Raw genomic sequence first — 20,442 nt, forward strand, 5'->3', positions numbered from 1 at the left:
GTCTGCCCACATTTGTCAGGATTTAACTGATTCATATTAATTGATATTCGTCTAATAATTATTATGTTCATTGATATGCAGTAAATAATGGTGCAGTAAATGCTGACAAGCTGCTGGGTTTGTGTAGCTGTCACTGTGTGTTGACATGTGTGTTGTTTAGATTGTTACAATATCATTGTACATAATATGGTAGATGCCAGGGAGTTTGATTACATGTTTATATTCTACAGAGTTTGTGTCTTTTATAGAGGTGTTTTCATAGACTCAGATCCCCTTATATCCCTTGGGGGAAATGATTATATTTTTGTTTTGTTTAATAAAGGTTTCACCACTACAGTTCCTCTATCTGTGTTATATTATCCAAATATTCAACTTCTTGTTTATGTCCAGAATGACAAGGATATCCACAGGTACTGTAAAAATGTGTAGCAATTGTAGAAATAATAGACATTAAATGCAATGAGTTTTTTTAAAGAGGAAAATGCACAATGATGCGTTGGGAGCTTGTAGATCGTTTCAATGTTCACTATGTTGAGTTTCTAGGGGTCCTTGGCAGGGTTCCATGGGGTCCCCAGGCAATGATTGATAGTTAATCTTCATCATTCCAATATATTCAAATATATACAACGAGAGAACTATTTCAGTCAGTGTGTTGATGTAGGAGTATAAACAGTATCACTTCCTTTTGTCTTGGTGCTACTTGAGTAAGTTTTAAGCACTCTGTCTTTATTTATGTTATTGGTGAAAGTGGGCCAGTACTGAGGGTGTAAAGATGATTATGACGGTTATCGATTTAAGCATTAACAATGTGACTAAATCAATGCATTGACCCCTGCATCTATCTAAATGTACCATGGATCGGACGATGGTTCGTTGTAAAAGTATTAATGGGTTCACTGAAGCGTTCTAGTTAATTCTACTTCAGTATTAACTAATCAGCTGCAGAAGACTCACTGATCTAACAGTTACAAGTAATTACTTAAAAAATCTCATTCAGGTTGTCAGGAGGAACCACAACCTCCACAGATTAAAGAGAAACAGGAGGGGCTACTTGAAAGACCAGAAGAGGCTGGTGGGTCAACGTTGACATTACTAGCAGTGAAAAGTGAAGATGATGATGAAAACAGAGAGACAGAGCCTGTAGCCAGCACCTCAACTGAACACATGAAAACACAAGCTGATGTAGAGGACTGTGGAACATCACAACCAACTAGTGATGACCAGCTCCTCTCTTCACACTGTTCTGAATCAGACACTGAAGACAGTGATGACTGGGAGGATCAGCCAGCTTTAAACACACTGAAATCACACAAGACAAAAAATGTGGGAGGATAGCACAAGCTGTCGCAGGACCTGACATCATCGAAACAAACTCACTCCATGAGGAGTCACACAGGGAAGAAAAGTTTTAGTTGTACAGAATGTGGCAAAATGTTTAATCGTAAGGCACATCTGAATAGTCACACAATGACTCACACAGGGGAAAAGCCCTTTGTGTGTACAGTTTGTGGTAAAGGCTGTGCTCTCAAGAGTAATTTAAAAATACACATGATGACGCATACAGGCAAAAAGCCCTTTTCTCGTACAGTATGTGGTAAAGGATGTAGTCAAAGTGGTGAGCTAAAAACACACATGAGGACTCATACAGGCAAGAAGACCCTTTCTTGTGCAGTTTGTGGTAAAAGCTTTGTTGGAGCAGGTTATCTAAAAACACACGTGATGGCTCATACAGGGGAAAAGGCCTTTAGTTGCACAGTGTGTGGTAAAGGCCGTGCTCAAAAGGGTGATCTAAAAAGACACATGAGGACTCATACAGGCGAAAAGCCATTTTCTTGTACAGTATGTGGTAAAGGATGTAGTCAAAGTGGTGAGCTAAAAACACACATGAGGACTCATACAGGCGAGAAGCCCTTTTCTTGTGCAGTTTGTGGTAAAAGCTTTGCTGGAGCAGGTAATCTAAAAACACACATGAGGACTCATACAGGTGAAAAGCCCTTTAGTTGCACAGTTTGTGGTAAAGACTGTGCTCAAAAGGGTGATCTAAAAAGACACATGAGGACTCATACAGGCGAAAAGACCTTTTCTTGTGCAGTTTGTGGTAAAAGCTTTGCTGCAGCATGTAATCTAAAAGCACACATGAGGGCTCATACAGGCGAAAATCCCTTTTCTTGTGAAATGTGTGGTAAAGGCTATGCTCAAAAGAATAATCTAAAAACACACATGAAGATTCATACAGGCGAAAAGCCCTTTTCTTGTGAAATTTGTGGTAAAGGCTATGTTCAAAAGAATAATCTGAAAATACACATGACGACTCATACAGGCTAAAAGTATTTTTCTTGGACATTATGTCGTAAAAGTTAGCACAGGTCATCTAAAAACACTCATGATTACTCATACAGGCGAAAAGTCCTATTCACTCTAATCCAAGATGACAATGACAAGGATACTAAAGCAGAGGAATAACATAATATGACAATATCAACGTGACTGAATATAACAAATGAATAGTTTCTTGTGATTGATTTTTGTTTTATCTCATGTATTATTTTCTATTCAACACGATTTATCTTTATAGCATTATGTCCCAGCTAATTTACTTCCTCAGTTACTCATGGTACAATATGAGCATCACTTTGTCTGCCCACATTTGTCAGGATTTAACTGATTCATATTAATTGATATTCGTCTAATAATTATTATGTTCATTGATATGCAGTAAATAATGGTGCAGTAAATGCTGACAAGCTGCTGGGTTTGTGTAGCTGTCACTGTGTGTTGACATGTGTGTTGTTTAGATTGTTACAATATCATTGTACATAATATGGTAGATGCCAGGGAGTTTGATTACATGTTTATATTCTACAGAGTTTGTGTCTTTTATAGAGGTGTTTTCATAGACTCAGATCCCCTTATATCCCTTGGGGGAAATGATTATATTTTTGTTTTGTTTAATAAAGGTTTCACCACTACAGTTCCTCTATCTGTGTTATATTATCCAAATATTCAACTTCTTGTTTATGTCCAGAATGACAAGGATATCCACAGGTACTGTAAAAATGTGTAGCAATTGTAGAAATAATAGACATTAAATGCAATGAGTTTTTTTAAAGAGGAAAATGCACAATGATGCGTTGGGAGCTTGTAGATCGTTTCAATGTTCACTATGTTGAGTTTCTAGGGGTCCTTGGCAGGGTTCCATGGGGTCCCCAGGCAATGATTGATAGTTAATCTTCATCATTCCAATATATTCAAATATATACAACGAGAGAACTATTTCAGTCAGTGTGTTGATGTAGGAGTATAAACAGTATCACTTCCTTTTGTCTTGGTGTGGAGAAACTCCCCCTCCCACCTCCTCCCAGCTCTCCTCCAGTTAACTGCAGTCAGTCAGGGTCCATTTCAACGTGAAAGGCTCATAACAAAAGAGACGATGATGATGATCATCAGAGATATTTACATAGACACAAGTTTCAATGTCTTCATCAACATGCTGACTGTTTTGTCTTCGCCAAAGAAAGCAAACCTCAAGATGTTAATGGTTGATTTCCAAAGTGATCAAATTATTTTGTGCAATATAATTGTTAGTTTAGATAGATGATAAAAAAAAGTGTGTCTACTCTGGTGTGTGAATAAAATAAAGTGATGATTTGTGATCTGTGTTGTTAACAGTCTTCAAGATTATTCCCTAATCTAAACACATTTTCTAAACATGATTTTCATATCATAGTAGTGTTCTTAATCTGCCAGATCAGTGGTATGTATAGGGTTTGGGGACCTAGGGGTTCTTGGCAGGGTTCCAGGGGATCCCCAGCTAAATTATTGATAGTTATCTTAATCATTCCAATATATTCAATTAAATACAACAAGAGAACTATTTTAAATTTGATCATAATTTCACTTTGATCTCCATGCCTACAGTACATAGACAGTAAATGTATTATGGACTGACAATACTGGACTGAATCATTCAGAATAACATCATTAGACTTGGGTTCTAGAGATAAACATTTTGTCAAATGGAGTTATGTGGTCTAATGCAAATCTAATGTGGGGTCCTTCAAATTAGAGTTTGAGAATCACATGTAGATCAACGACAAGTCTAGATACGTGTAAATTGGGGGATACGATGACACACCTTAAGTGTGTGTGTATATATATTATTATCTGTGCTGTGCCAAGTGGGCCGGCAAGACACATTTAAAATGCAAATAAGACAACAATAAGGTATAGTAATGTGTGTGTGTGCGTGTGTGTCAAGCTCCGCCCCTTAACAGCCTCATCTGAGACAATAAAAGCTTGACCTTCAGTTCAGATCAAACACACGACTCACAGTGAGGGAGGACAGACTGTCTTTCCACAGCTACAGGAGGCTCTTCACTTACACACCTCTTCCACCAGGGGGCGAAATACACTAAGAGGGCAACAGTGCCTGGATCCTTCAATGCGCACGTTTGAAACACGTTGACCCGGTAGTAAGTGCGTGTTGTGATCTCGGTTAAAGACTTTCATGAAGGAGGTAAAAACCGTGTCATAAAGGAGATAAAAACGTGTCAAATGGAGTCTGTATGGCTGAAGATAAATGAACACATGACGTCGGTGGGAGAGGAGATATTGTGTGTTTTGGACAAACAGCAGCGTGGTGCTGATGTTTGTTGTGTGAAGCTTGTCAGGGTGTTTGTGTTGGAGCGCCTCAGTGCGGCTGCAGAGTTCATGTGCAACTTCTTCCAGAGAGAGATAGAGACACTAGAAACTCTGCTGGAGAAACAAAACGAACTGCTGAACATTGATTTGGATATGGACATCGATCTACACACTGCAGGTATGTCTGTTACACACACACAACATCAAACTACAGACTACAGATATGTCTGTTACACACACACACACACACACACACACACACACACACACACACACACACACACACACACACACACACACACACACACACACACACACACACAGTTATGGAATCCAATTGATGTAAATAAATATATGTCTCTTAATCTTAATCCCTCTGGTCACATGAAGTCAGAGATCATCATTGGAGCCACATTGTTCCCATGTGAATCCTGAGATCTACATGATTCTCACTGCTCTATTATAGCAGCTGTGTTTCCTTTTTTTTGCATATCGTAGCTCTTATTATTAAAGTGCATATTGTATTCCTTCATTCCAGACAAGTGCGTGGAGTCCAGTCTGCAGGTGAAGATCAGTTCTCCAGCCAGGACCGTTTCTATTAAACAGGAACCTGAAGACCTCCTTAAACAGGAACCTGAAGACCACCTGGATCTCAGTGAGTTTTAAGCACTCTGTCTTTATTTATTTTATTTGAAAGTGGGCCGGTACTGATGGTGTAAAGATGATTGCGACGGTTATCACATTAACAATGTGACTACATCAATGCATTGACCACTGCATCTATCTAAATGTACCATGGATCGGACAATGGTTCGTTGCAAAGGTATTAATGGGTTCACTGAAGCTTTGCAGTTAATTCTACTTCAGTATTAACTAATCAGCTGTGGAAGACTCACTGGTCTAACATTTACGTATTTAAAAATATTAGGGACTGCCTCTCATTCAGCCTGTCTCACATCTTCTATGAGAGCTGCAATGTAAACAAACAACGGCCACACTATTTTTCATCACATAGTGCAGTCAGCGCACCATCAAATTAAACATTTGAAAGATATGGGAAAAGAGTAATCTTGTCGATACTTGTTCCAGCCACAACTGGTCACTGAGCTACTGCAGTGGAGGTACAAGATTCAAACATTTTATAGAGTCTCATTGTATATTTTTCCTAGACTTCCCGCACGTACCTGTGTGTAAAGAGGAGGTTTCACCTGAGGAGGAGTGGAACCCCAATCAGGTCCAGGAGGAACCAGAACCTCCACAGATTAAAGAAGAACAGGAGGAGCTACTTGAAAGTCCAGAAGAGGCTGGTGGGTCAACGTTGACATTACTAGCAGTGAAAAGTGTAGATGATGATGAAAACAGAGAGACAGAGCCTGTAGCCAGCACCTCAACTGAACACATGGATACACAAGCTGATGTAGAGGACTGTGGAACCTCGCAACCAATTAGTGATGACCAGCCCCTCTCTTCACATTGTTCTGAATCAGACACTGAAGACAGTGATGAGTGGGAAGAGACTAGAGGAGATCAGTCAGCGTTAAACACACTGAAATCACGTGAGACACAAAATGTGGGAGAACAGCGCAAGCTGTCCCGGGACCTGAAATCATCGAAACAAACTCACTCCATGAGGAGTCTCACAGGGAAGAAAAGTTTTAGCTGTACAGAGTGTGGGAAAATATTTAGTACAAAGGGAAGTCTGAAGAGTCACATAATGATTCACACGGGGGAAAAACTCTTTAGTTGTACAGTATGTGGTAAAGGCTGTGCTCGCAAGGGTGATCTGAAAACACACGTGGGGATGCATACAGGGGAAAAGCCCTTTTCTTGTACAGTATGTGCTCAAGGCTTTGCTCAAAAGAGTCATCTAAAAACACACATGAGGACTCATACAGGCGAAAAGCCCTTTCCTTGTACAGTATGTGGTAAATGCTTTGCTCGGAAAAGTAATCTAAAAACACACATGATGACTCATACAGGCGAAAAGCCCTTTGTTTGTACAGTTTGTGGCAAAGGATGTTGTCAAAGTGGTGAGCTAAAAATACACATGAGGACTCATACAGGCGAAAAGCCATTTGTTTGTACAGTTTGTGGCAAAGGATGTTGTCAAAGTGGTGAGCTAAAAATACACATGAGGACTCATACAGGCGAAAAGCCATTTGTTTGTACAGTTTGTGGTAAAAGCTGTGCTCGGAAAAGTATTCTAAAAACACACATGATGACTCATACAGGAGAAAAGCCCTTTTCTTGTGCAGTTTGTGGTAAAAGCTTTGCTGAAGCGGCTACTCTAAAACATCACATGAGGGCTCATACAGGCGAAAAGCCCTTTTCTTGTGAAGTTTGTGGTAAAGGCTGTACTCAAAAGAGTAATCTAAAAAAACACATGAGGACTCATACAGGCGAAAAGCCCTTTGTGTGTACAGTTTGTGGCAAAGGATGTAGTCAAAGTGGTGAGCTAAAAATACACATGAGTACTCATACAGGCAAAAAGCCATTGTCTTGAACAGTATGTGGTAAAAGCTGTGTTAGCACAGGTTATCTAAAAAACACTCGTGAGGACTCATACAGGTGAAAAGTCCTATTCACTCTAATCCAAGATGACAATGACACTAAAGCAGAGGAATAACATAATATGACAATTTCAACATGACTGAATAAATTAAATTAATAATTCCTCCCACTCATCACTGTCTTCAGTGTCTTAAAAAATCCATCACAAGAGATGGATTTAAAAAAAATCTTATGTATTATTTTCTATTCAACACAATGGAATGTAATTTTGTTTTATTTATCTTTAGAGCATTATTCCCTCCAGCACATGTACTTACTCACTTACTGGTAGTAAAATATGAGCATCATGTGCCTGTCCACATTTGTCAGGATTTAACAGATCTAACATACATATTCATTCATATTCATCTAATAATTATTATTTTCATTGATATGCAGTAAATAATGGTACAGTAAAGTGCTGGGTTTGTGTAGCTGTTCACTGTGTGTTGACATTTGTGTTGTTTAGATTGTTACAATATCATAGTACATAATATGTTAGATGCCAGGGAGATATCATCACTTAGTTTGATTAAATATTCTACAGAGTTTGTCTTTGTAGAGGTGTTTTTATAGACTCAGATCCCCTGTTATCCCTTCAGGGAAAGTGTTGTTTTTTTGTTGTTTTTTGTTTAATAAAGGTTTCACCACTAGGCCTACAGTTCCTCTATGTGCTATATCATTCAAATATTCAACTTCTTGTTTATGCCCAGAATGACAAGGATATCCACAGGTACTGTAGAAATGTGTTGCAATTCTAGAAATAGTTCAAGCTCACAACAATGCGTTGGGAGCTTGTAGATATTTTCAAGGTTCACTATTAAATAGGCTTTAAAATAGTTTGTTCATAATATTTTTTTTGTACGTCTGAGACACCATGTTTATCCTTTGGGTATCAGCTGAAAATGTTTGAGAACCAATGTCCTAGTGGTCTGTTCTATCACAGTAATATATATGTTACAATACAAGAACCAATGTCCTAGTGATCTGTTCTGTCAATTTACAATTTAGGCATTTAGCAGACACTCTTATTCCAGATCGATTTACAGTAAGCAAGGACACATATGCATCTATCTAAATGTACCATGGATCGGACGATGGTTCGTTGTAAAAGTATTAATGGGTTCACTGAAGCGTTCTAGTTAATTCTACTTCAGTATTAACTAATCAGCTGCAGAAGACTCACTGATCTAACAGTTACAAGTAATTACTTAAAAAATCTCATTCAGGTTGTCAGGAGGAACCACAACCTCCACAGATTAAAGAGAAACAGTAGGGGCTACTTGAAAGACCAGAAGAGGCTGGTGGGTCAACGTTGACATTACTAGCAGTGAAAAGTGAAGATGATGATGAAAACAGAGAGACAGAGCCTGTAGCCAGCACCTCAACTGAACACATGAAAACACAAGCTGATGTAGAGGACTGTGGAACATCACAACCAACTAGTGATGACCAGCTCCTCTCTTCACACTGTTCTGAATCAGACACTGAAGACAGTGATGACTGGGAGGATCAGCCAGCTTTAAACACACTGAAATCACACAAGACAAAAAATGTGGGAGGACAGCACAAGCTGTCGCAGGACCTGACATCATCGAAACAAACTCACTCCATGAGGAGTCACACAGGGAAGAAAAGTTTTAGTTGTACAGAATGTGGCAAAATGTTTAATCGTAAGGCACATCTGAATAGTCACACAATGACTCACACAGGGGAAAAGCCCTTTGTGTGTACAGTTTGTGGTAAAGGCTGTGCTCTCAAGAGTAATTTAAAAATACACATGATGACGCATACAGGCAAAAAGCCCTTTTCTCGTACAGTATGTGGTAAAGGATGTAGTCAAAGTGGTGAGCTAAAAACACACATGAGGACTCATACAGGCAAGAAGACCCTTTCTTGTGCAGTTTATGGTAAAAGCTTTGTTGGAGCAGGTTATCTAAAAACACACGTGATGGCTCATACAGGGGAAAAGGCCTTTAGTTGCACAGTGTGTGGTAAAGGCTGTGCTCAAAAGGGTGATCTAAAAAGACACATGAGGACTCATACAGGCGAAAAGCCATTTTCTTGTACAGTATGTGGTAAAGGATGTAGTCAAAGTGGTGAGCTAAAAACACACATGAGGACTCATACAGGCGAGAAGCCCTTTTCTTGTGCAGTTTGTGGTAAAAGCTTTGCTGGAGCAGGTAATCTAAAAACACACATGAGGACTCATACAGGTGAAAAGCCCTTTAGTTGCACAGTTTGTGGTAAAGACTGTGCTCAAAAGGGTGATCTAAAAAGACACATGAGGACTCATACAGGCGAAAAGACCTTTTCTTGTGCAGTTTGTGGTAAAAGCTTTGCTGCAGCATGTAATCTAAAAGCACACATGAGGGCTCATACAGGCGAAAATCCCTTTTCTTGTGAAATGTGTGGTAAAGGCTATGCTCAAAAGAATAATCTAAAAACACACATGAAGATTCATACAGGCGAAAAGCCCTTTTCTTGTGAAATTTGTGGTAAAGGCTATGTTCAAAAGAATAATCTGAAAATACACATGACGACTCATACAGGCTAAAAGTATTTTTCTTGGACATTATGTCGTGAAAGTTAGCACAGGTCATCTAAAAACACTCAGGATTACTCATACAGGCGAAAAGTCCTATTCACTCTAATCCAAGATGACAATGACAAGGATACTAAAGCAGAGGAATAACATAATATGACAATATCAACGTGACTGAATATAACAAATGAATAGTTTCTTGTGATTGATTTTTGTTTTATCTCATGTATTATTTTCTATTCAACACGATTTATCTTTATAGCATTATTTCCCAGCTAATTTACTTCCTCAGTTACTCATGGTACAATATGAGCATCACTTTGTCTGCCCACATTTGTCAGGATTTAACTGATTCATATTAATTGATATTCGTCTAATAATTATTATGTTCATTGATATGCAGTAAATAATGGTGCAGTAAATGCTGACAAGCTGCTGGGTTTGTGTAGCTGTCACTGTGTGTTGACATGTGTGTTGTTTAGATTGTTACAATATCATTGTACATAATATGGTAGATGCCAGGGAGTTTGATTACATGTTTATATTCTACAGAGTTTGTGTCTTTTATAGAGGTGTTTTCATAGACTCAGATCCCCTTATATCCCTTGGGGGAAATGATTATATTTTTGTTTTGTTTAATAAAGGTTTCACCACTACAGTTCCTCTATCTGTGTTATATTATCCAAATATTCAACTTCTTGTTTATGTCCAGAATGACAAGGATATCCACAGGTACTGTAAAAATGTGTAGCAATTGTAGAAATAATAGACATTAAATGCAATGAGTTTTTTTAAAGAGGAAAATGCACAATGATGCGTTGGGAGCTTGTAGATCGTTTCAATGTTCACTATGTTGAGTTTCTAGGGGTCCTTGGCAGGGTTCCATGGGGTCCCCAGGCAATGATTGATAGTTAATCTTCATCATTCCAATATATTCAAATATATACAACGAGAGAACTATTTCAGTCAGTGTGTTGATGTAGGAGTATAAACAGTATCACTTCCTTTTGTCTTGGTGCTACTTGAGTAAGTTTTAAGCACTCTGTCTTTATTTATGTTATTGGTGAAAGTGGGCCAGTACTGAGGGTGTAAAGATGATTATGACGGTTATCGATTTAAGCATTAACAATGTGACTAAATCAATGCATTGACCCCTGCATCTATCTAAATGTACCATGGATCGGACGATGGTTCGTTGTAAAAGTATTAATGGGTTCACTGAAGCGTTCTAGTTAATTCTACTTCAGTATTAACTAATCAGCTGCAGAAGACTCACTGATCTAACAGTTACAAGTAATTACTTAAAAAATCTCATTCAGGTTGTCAGGAGGAACCACAACCTCCACAGATTAAAGAGAAACAGGAGGGGCTACTTGAAAGACCAGAAGAGGCTGGTGGGTCAACGTTGACATTACTAGCAGTGAAAAGTGAAGATGATGATGAAAACAGAGAGACAGAGCCTGTAGCCAGCACCTCAACTGAACACATGAAAACACAAGCTGATGTAGAGGACTGTGGAACATCACAACCAACTAGTGATGACCAGCTCCTCTCTTCACACTGTTCTGAATCAGACACTGAAGACAGTGATGACTGGGAGGATCAGCCAGCTTTAAACACACTGAAATCACACAAGACAAAAAATGTGGGAGGATAGCACAAGCTGTCGCAGGACCTGACATCATCGAAACAAACTCACTCCATGAGGAGTCACACAGGGAAGAAAAGTTTTAGTTGTACAGAATGTGGCAAAATGTTTAATCGTAAGGCACATCTGAATAGTCACACAATGACTCACACAGGGGAAAAGCCCTTTGTGTGTACAGTTTGTGGTAAAGGCTGTGCTCTCAAGAGTAATTTAAAAATACACATGATGACGCATACAGGCAAAAAGCCCTTTTCTCGTACAGTATGTGGTAAAGGATGTAGTCAAAGTGGTGAGCTAAAAACACACATGAGGACTCATACAGGCAAGAAGACCCTTTCTTGTGCAGTTTGTGGTAAAAGCTTTGCTGGAGCAGGTAATCTAAAAACACACATGAGGACTCATACAGGTGAAAAGCCCTTTAGTTGCACAGTTTGTGGTAAAGACTGTGCTCAAAAGGGTGATCTAAAAAGACACATGAGGACTCATACAGGCGAAAAGACCTTTTCTTGTGCAGTTTGTGGTAAAAGCTTTGCTGCAGCATGTAATCTAAAAGCACACATGAGGGCTCATACAGGCGAAAATCCCTTTTCTTGTGAAATGTGTGGTAAAGGCTATGCTCAAAAGAATAATCTAAAAACACACATGAAGATTCATACAGGCGAAAAGCCCTTTTCTTGTGAAATTTGTGGTAAAGGCTATGTTCAAAAGAATAATCTGAAAATACACATGACGACTCATACAGGCTAAAAGTATTTTTCTTGGACATTATGTCGTAAAAGTTAGCACAGGTCATCTAAAAACACTCATGATTACTCATACAGGCGAAAAGTCCTATTCACTCTAATCCAAGATGACAATGACAAGGATACTAAAGCAGAGGAATAACATAATATGACAATATCAACGTGACTGAATATAACAAATGAATAGTTTCTTGTGATTGATTTTTGTTTTATCTCATGTATTATTTTCTATTCAACACGATTTATCTTTATAGCATTATGTCCCAGCTAATTTACTTCCTCAGTTACTCATGGTACAATATGAGCATCACTTTGTCTGCCCACATTTGTCAGGATTTAACTGATTCATATTAATTGATATTCGTCTAATAATTATTATGTTCATTGATATGCAGTAAATAATGGTGCAGTAAATGCTGACAAGCTGCTGGGTTTGTGTAGCTGTCACTGTGTGTGTTGACATGTGTGTTGTTTAGATTGTTACAATATCATTGTACATAATATGGTAGATGCCAGGGAGTTTGATTACATGTTTATATTCTACAGAGTTTGTGTCTTTTATAGAGGTGTTTTCATAGACTCAGATCCCCTTATATCCCTTGGGGGAAATGATTATATTTTTGTTTTGTTTAATAAAGGTTTCACCACTACAGTTCCTCTATCTGTGTTATATTATCCAAATATTCAACTTCTTGTTTATGTCCAGAATGACAAGGATATCCACAGGTACTGTAAAAATGTGTAGCAATTGTAGAAATAATAGACATTAAATGCAATGAGTTTTTTTAAAGAGGAAAATGCACAATGATGCGTTGGGAGCTTGTAGATCGTTTCAATGTTCACTATGTTGAGTTTCTAGGGGTCCTTGGCAGGGTTCCATGGGGTCCCCAGGCAATGATTGATAGTTAATCTTCATCATTCCAATATATTCAAATATATACAACGAGAGAACTATTTCAGTCAGTGTGTTGATGTAGGAGTATAAACAGTATCACTTCCTTTTGTCTTGGTGTGGAGAAACTCCCCCTCCCACCTCCTCCCAGCTCTCCTCCAGTTAACTGCAGTCAGTCAGGGTCCATTTCAACGTGAAAGGCTCATAACAAAAGAGACGATGATGATGATCATCAGAGATATTTACATAGACACAAGTTTCAATGTCTTCATCAACATGCTGACTGTTTTGTCTTCGCCAAAGAAAGCAAACCTCAAGATGTTAATGGTTGATTTCCAAAGTGATCAAATTATTTTGTGCAATATAATTGTTAGTTTAGATAGATGATAAAAAAAAGTGTGTCTACTCTGGTGTGTGAATAAAATAAAGTGATGATTTGTGATCTGTGTTGTTAACAGTCTTCAAGATTATTCCCTAATCTAAACACATTTTCTAAACATGATTTTCATATCATAGTAGTGTTCTTAATCTGCCAGATCAGTGGTATGTATAGGGTTTGGGGACCTAGGGGTTCTTGGCAGGGTTCCAGGGGATCCCCAGCTAAATTATTGATAGTTATCTTAATCATTCCAATATATTCAATTAAATACAACAAGAGAACTATTTTAAATTTGATCATAATTTCACTTTGATCTCCATGCCTACAGTACATAGACAGTAAATGTATTATGGACTGACAATACTGGACTGAATCATTCAGAATAACATCATTAGACTTGGGTTCTAGAGATAAACATTTTGTCAAATGGAGTTATGTGGTCTAATGCAAATCTAATGTGGGGTCCTTCAAATTAGAGTTTGAGAATCACATGTAGATCAACGACAAGTCTAGATACGTGTAAATTGGGGGATACGATGACACACCTTAAGTGTGTGTGTATATATATTATTATCTGTGCTGTGCCAAGTGGGCCGGCAAGACACATTTAAAATGCAAATAAGACAACAATAAGGTATAGTAATGTGTGTGTGTGCGTGTGTGTCAAGCTCCGCCCCTTAACAGCCTCATCTGAGACAATAAAAGCTTGACCTTCAGTTCAGATCAAACACACGACTCACAGTGAGGGAGGACAGACTGTCTTTCCACAGCTACAGGAGGCTCTTCACTTACACACCTCTTCCACCAGGGGGCGAAATACGCTAAGAGGGCAACAGTGCCTGGATCCTTCAATGCGCACGTTTGAAACACGTTGACCCGGTAGTAAGTGCGTGTTGTGATCTCGGTTAAAGACTTTCATGAAGGAGGTAAAAACCGTGTCATAAAGGAGGTAAAAACGTGTCAAATGGAGTCTGTATGGCTGAAGATAAATGAACACATGACGTCGGTGGGAGAGGAGATATTGTGTGTTTTGGACAAACAGCAGCGTGGTGCTGATGTTTGTTGTGTGAAGCTTGTCAGGGTGTTTGTGTTGGAGCGCCTCAGTGCGGCTGCAGAGTTCATGTGCAACTTCTTCCAGAGAGAGATAGAGACACTAGAAACTCTGCTGGAGAAACAAAACGAACTGCTGAACATTGATTTGGATATGGACATCGATCTACACACTGCAGGTATGTCTGTTACACACACACAACATCAAACTACAGACTACAGATATGTCTGTTACACACACACACACACACACACACACACACACACACACACACACACACACACACACACACACACACACACACACACACACACACACACAGTTATGGAATCCAATTGATGTAAATAAATATATGTCTCTTAATCTTAATCCCTCTGGTCACATGAAGTCAGAGATCATCATTGGAGCCACATTGTTCCCATGTGAATCCTGAGATCTACATGATTCTCACTGCTCTATTATAGCAGCTGTGTTTCCTTTTTTTTGCATATCGTAGCTCTTATTATTAAAGTGCATATTGTATTCCTTCATTCCAGACAAGTGCGTGGAGTCCAGTCTGCAGGTGAAGATCAGTTCTCCAGCCAGGACCGTTTCTATTAAACAGGAACCTGAAGACCTCCTTAAACAGGAACCTGAAGACCACCTGGATCTCAGTGAGTTTTAAGCACTCTGTCTTTATTTATTTTATTTGAAAGTGGGCCGGTACTGATGGTGTAAAGATGATTGCGACGGTTATCACATTAACAATGTGACTACATCAATGCATTGACCACTGCATCTATCTAAATGTACCATGGATCGGACAATGGTTCGTTGCAAAGGTATTAATGGGTTCACTGAAGCTTTGCAGTTAATTCTACTTCAGTATTAACTAATCAGCTGTGGAAGACTCACTGGTCTAACATTTACGTATTTAAAAATATTAGGGACTGCCTCTCATTCAGCCTGTCTCACATCTTCTATGAGAGCTGCAATGTAAACAAACAACGGCCACACTATTTTTCATCACATAGTGCAGTCAGCGCACCATCAAATTAAACATTTGAAAGATATGGGAAAAGAGTAATCTTGTCGATACTTGTTCCAGCCACAACTGGTCACTGAGCTACTGCAGTGGAGGTACAAGATTCAAACATTTTATAGAGTCTCATTGTATATTTTTCCTAGACTTCCCGCACGTACCTGTGTGTAAAGAGGAGGTTTCACCTGAGGAGGAGTGGAACCCCAATCAGGTCCAGGAGGAACCAGAACCTCCACAGATTAAAGAAGAACAGGAGGAGCTACTTGAAAGTCCAGAAGAGGCTGGTGGGTCAACGTTGACATTACTAGCAGTGAAAAGTGTAGATGATGATGAAAACAGAGAGACAGAGCCTGTAGCCAGCACCTCAACTGAACACATGGATACACAAGCTGATGTAGAGGACTGTGGAACCTCGCAACCAATTAGTGATGACCAGCCCCTCTCTTCACATTGTTCTGAATCAGACACTGAAGACAGTGATGAGTGGGAAGAGACTAGAGGAGATCAGTCAGCGTTAAACACACTGAAATCACGTGAGACACAAAATGTGGGAGAACAGCGCAAGCTGTCCCGGGACCTGAAATCATCGAAACAAACTCACTCCATGAGGAGTCTCACAGGGAAGAAAAGTTTTAGCTGTACAGAGTGTGGGAAAATATTTAGTACAAAGGGAAGTCTGAAGAGTCACATAATGATTCACACGGGGGAAAAACTCTTTAGTTGTACAGTATGTGGTAAAGGCTGTGCTCGCAAGGGTGATCTGAAAACACACGTGGGGATGCATACAGGGGAAAAGCCCTTTTCTTGTACAGTATGTGCTCAAGGCTTTGCTCAAAAGAGTCATCTAAAAACACACATGAGGACTCATACAGGCGAAAAGCCCTTTCCTTGTACAGTATGTGGTAAATGCTTTGCTCGGAAAAGTAATCTAAAAACACACATGATGACTCATACAGGCGAAAAGCCCTTTGTTTGTACAGTTTGTGGCAAAGGATGTTGTCAAAGTGGTGAGCTAAAAATACACATGAGGACTCATACAGGCGAAAAGCCATTTGTTTGTACAGTTTGTGGCAAAGGATGTTGTCAAAGTGGTGAGCTAAAAATACACATGAGGACTCATACAGGCGAAAAGCCATTTGTTTGTACAGTTTGTGGTAAAAGCTGTGCTCGGAAAAGTATTCTAAAAACACACATGATGACTCATACAGGAGAAAAGCCCTTTTCTTGTGCAGTTTGTGGTAAAAGCTTTGCTGAAGCGGCTACTCTAAAACATCACATGAGGGCTCATACAGGCGAAAAGCCCTTTTCTTGTGAAGTTTGTGGTAAAGGCTGTACTCAAAAGAGTAATCTAAAAAAACACATGAGGACTCATACAGGCGAAAAGCCCTTTGTGTGTACAGTTTGTGGCAAAGGATGTAGTCAAAGTGGTGAGCTAAAAATACACATGAGTACTCATACAGGCAAAAAGCCATTGTCTTGAACAGTATGTGGTAAAAGCTGTGTTAGCACAGGTTATCTAAAAAACACTCGTGAGGACTCATACAGGTGAAAAGTCCTATTCACTCTAATCCAAGATGACAATGACACTAAAGCAGAGGAATAACATAATATGACAATTTCAACATGACTGAATAAATTAAATTAATAATTCCTCCCACTCATCACTGTCTTCAGTGTCTTAAAAAATCCATCACAAGAGATGGATTTAAAAAAAATCTTATGTATTATTTTCTATTCAACACAATGGAATGTAATTTTGTTTTATTTATCTTTAGAGCATTATTCCCTCCAGCACATGTACTTACTCACTTACTGGTAGTAAAATATGAGCATCATGTGCCTGTCCACATTTGTCAGGATTTAACAGATCTAACATACATATTCATTCATATTCATCTAATAATTATTATTTTCATTGATATGCAGTAAATAATGGTGCAGTAAAGTGCTGGGTTTGTGTAGCTGTTCACTGTGTGTTGACATTTGTGTTGTTTAGATTGTTACAATATCATAGTACATAATATGTTAGATGCCAGGGAGATATCATCACTTAGTTTGATTAAATATTCTACAGAGTTTGTCTTTGTAGAGGTGTTTTTATAGACTCAGATCCCCTGTTATCCCTTCAGGGAAAGTGTTGTTTTTTTGTTGTTTTTTGTTTAATAAAGGTTTCACCACTAGGCCTACAGTTCCTCTATGTGCTATATCATTCAAATATTCAACTTCTTGTTTATGCCCAGAATGACAAGGATATCCACAGGTACTGTAGAAATGTGTTGCAATTCTAGAAATAGTTCAAGCTCACAACAATGCGTTGGGAGCTTGTAGATATTTTCAAGGTTCACTATTAAATAGGCTTTAAAATAGTTTGTTCATAATATTTTTTTTGTACGTCTGAGACACCATGTTTATCCTTTGGGTATCAGCTGAAAATGTTTGAGAACCAATGTCCTAGTGGTCTGTTCTATCACAGTAATATATATGTTACAATACAAGAACCAATGTCCTAGTGATCTGTTCTGTCAATTTACAATTTAGGCATTTAGCAGACACTCTTATTCCAGATCGATTTACAGTAAGCAAGGACACATAATAGATCATAATACATCAATAATACATCCAATGCAGATACATAGTCATCTAACAATAAAGTAATACATAAGTAAACCAATAATCTAATAATAACTAATACATACGTAGTAAACCAAGAACCTATCATCAGCCTGTGCATTGAAACTATACACACTAGGTCTGTTTACACAACATGCTATCTAAGTTACATTTTAGCAGTTGCATAATCCTGCAAGGTCATCAGGGCTAGAGCAAGTGCTACGGGCTGAGGTGGAGTCTGAAGAGGCGAGTCTTCAGATTATGGCAGATGATTGGGAGTGAGTCTGCAGTTCTAATTGCAATGGGGAGTTCATTCCATAGTTTGGGAGCCAGAAGGGAGAAGAGTCTGGGACGTGTGGAGCGTTGACCCGTATGTTTTAACACAAGTCTCTGCTCCTCTTTTAAACCTGACGTTTGGTATTCTGAACTGTGAATGTTGTGGCATTCTCTGAGTGAAAATCCAAGGGTGGAGGTGTAGCCTGGTATTCTATTCTGGGCCTAAGTGCCCTGGTTAAATATAATTAGTACAATCCAGTCAATTAAATGCCCCCTAACTTAAGCGTTGTCAAGTTTAATGGCCACAGGTAGGAAGGACCTCCTGTGGTTCCCAGTGGTACATTTTGGCCTAACAAGTCTCTCACTGAACGTGTTCCTTCTGCGCATATAGTGCATTTGTAATAAACTAGACAGTGTGTTGATGTGGGAGAAACAGTAACACCTCCCTTTTGTCTTTGAGTGGAGAAACTCCTCCCACCTTCTCCCAGCTCTCCTCCAGAGTAAACAGAAACACCTCCCTTTTGTCTTGGAGTCGAGAAACACTTGGTCAGGGGCCATTTCATTGTGAAAGGCTCATAACAAAAGACATGATGATGATGATCGTCATCAGAGATATTTACATAGACACAAGTTTCAATGTCTTCATCAACATTCTGACTGAAAGCAAACCTCAAGGTGTTAATGTTTAATTTCCAAATGTATCAAATTATGTTGTGCAATATAATGGTCAGTTTAGATGATTAAAAAAGGCTAGTCTACTACTCTGGTGTGTGGATAAAATAGAGTGATGAATCTGTGATCTGTGTTATTAACATTCTTCAAGAATATTACAAAGTCAAATTAGTTAATCGTCATCATTCCAATATATTGAAATAAATACAACAAGAGAACTATTTGTTTTAATTTGATTATTATAATTTCACTGTGATCACCATACCTACAGTACATAGACAGAAAAAGGTATTATTTTAAAAAGGTATTATAGTGTGTCAAGCTCTGCTCCCGTAGCAGCCTCATCTGAGACAATAAAACCTATACCTTCAGTTCAGATCAAACAACTCACAGTGAGGGAGGACAGACTGTATTTCCACAGCTACAGGAGGCTCTATCTTCACTTACATACCTCTTCCACCAGGGGGCGAAAGGCACTAAGAAGGCACCAGTGCCTGATCCTTCAATGCGCATGTGTGAAACACGTTGCCCTGGAAGTACTAGCGTGTCATAACCATAGACCGTAGCTCGATGGTCATGACGCAGCACGATATATTATAACTATAATTATAACTCATAACTCAGTGGTCGCGGTGAAAAACGTGTCTTAAAGGAGGTAAGAACGTGTCATAACTCATAAAGGAGGTAAAAACGTGTCAAATGGAGTCTGTACGGCTGAAGATAAATGAACACATGACGTCGGTGGGAGAGGAGATATTGTGTGTTGTTTTGGACAAACAGCAGCGTGGTGCTGATGTTTGTTGTGTGAAGCTTGTCAGAGTGTTTGTGCTGGAGCGCCTCAGTGCGGCTGCAGAGTTCATGTGCAACCTCTTCCAGAGAGAGATAGAGACACTAGAAACTCTGCTGGAGAAACAAAACAAACTGCTGGACATTGATTTGGATATGGACATCGATCTACACACTGCAGGTATGTCTGTTACACACACAACATCAAACTACACACTGCAGGTATGTCTGTTACACACACAACATCAAACTACACACTGCAGCTTAGCTCCATTAAGGGTCACCAGACCTGTCGACCCAAGACAGGTCGACCCGGACCGGTCGACCCGCTGTCGACCCGCTTGGACCCGACAACTCGACCCAAATTCGACCCGGACCGAGAGAGAGAGAGAGAGAGAGAGAGAGACACAGACAGAGACAGACACACAGACAGACACAGACAGACACAGACAGACAGACAGACAGACAGAGAGAGAGAGAGAGAGAGAGAGAGAGAGAGGGAAAGAGACATAATAATAATAATATGTACATTGATTTACCAAAGAATTATTATTTGTCTGTCAAGGCTTTCAAGCAAGCACAGCCATTGAGATAGACACCTCCTTACCTCAAGCCCTATTGTCTTCTT

General features: G+C 39.1%; 1 protein-coding gene across 1 annotated transcript in view; it reads left to right on the forward strand.

Annotated features, from left to right (window-relative positions):
• LOC311063012 (uncharacterized protein) overlaps window positions 1–20,442 on the forward strand; it is a gene marked incomplete at both ends in the record, with an annotated part of 43,187 nt that overhangs the window by 12,312 nt on the left and 10,433 nt on the right. The window contains one exon of the mRNA XM_084082229.1: window positions 19,839–19,995. Within this exon, the coding sequence (XP_083938355.1) occupies window positions 19,839–19,995 (157 nt within the window). The remainder of the gene's footprint in view (window positions 1–19,838; window positions 19,996–20,442) is intronic.

Source organism: Gymnoscopelus microlampas, assembly GCF_963454915.1.
Source record: "Gymnoscopelus microlampas genome assembly, chromosome: 16".
Lineage (NCBI taxonomy): Eukaryota > Metazoa > Chordata > Actinopteri > Myctophiformes > Myctophidae > Gymnoscopelus > Gymnoscopelus microlampas.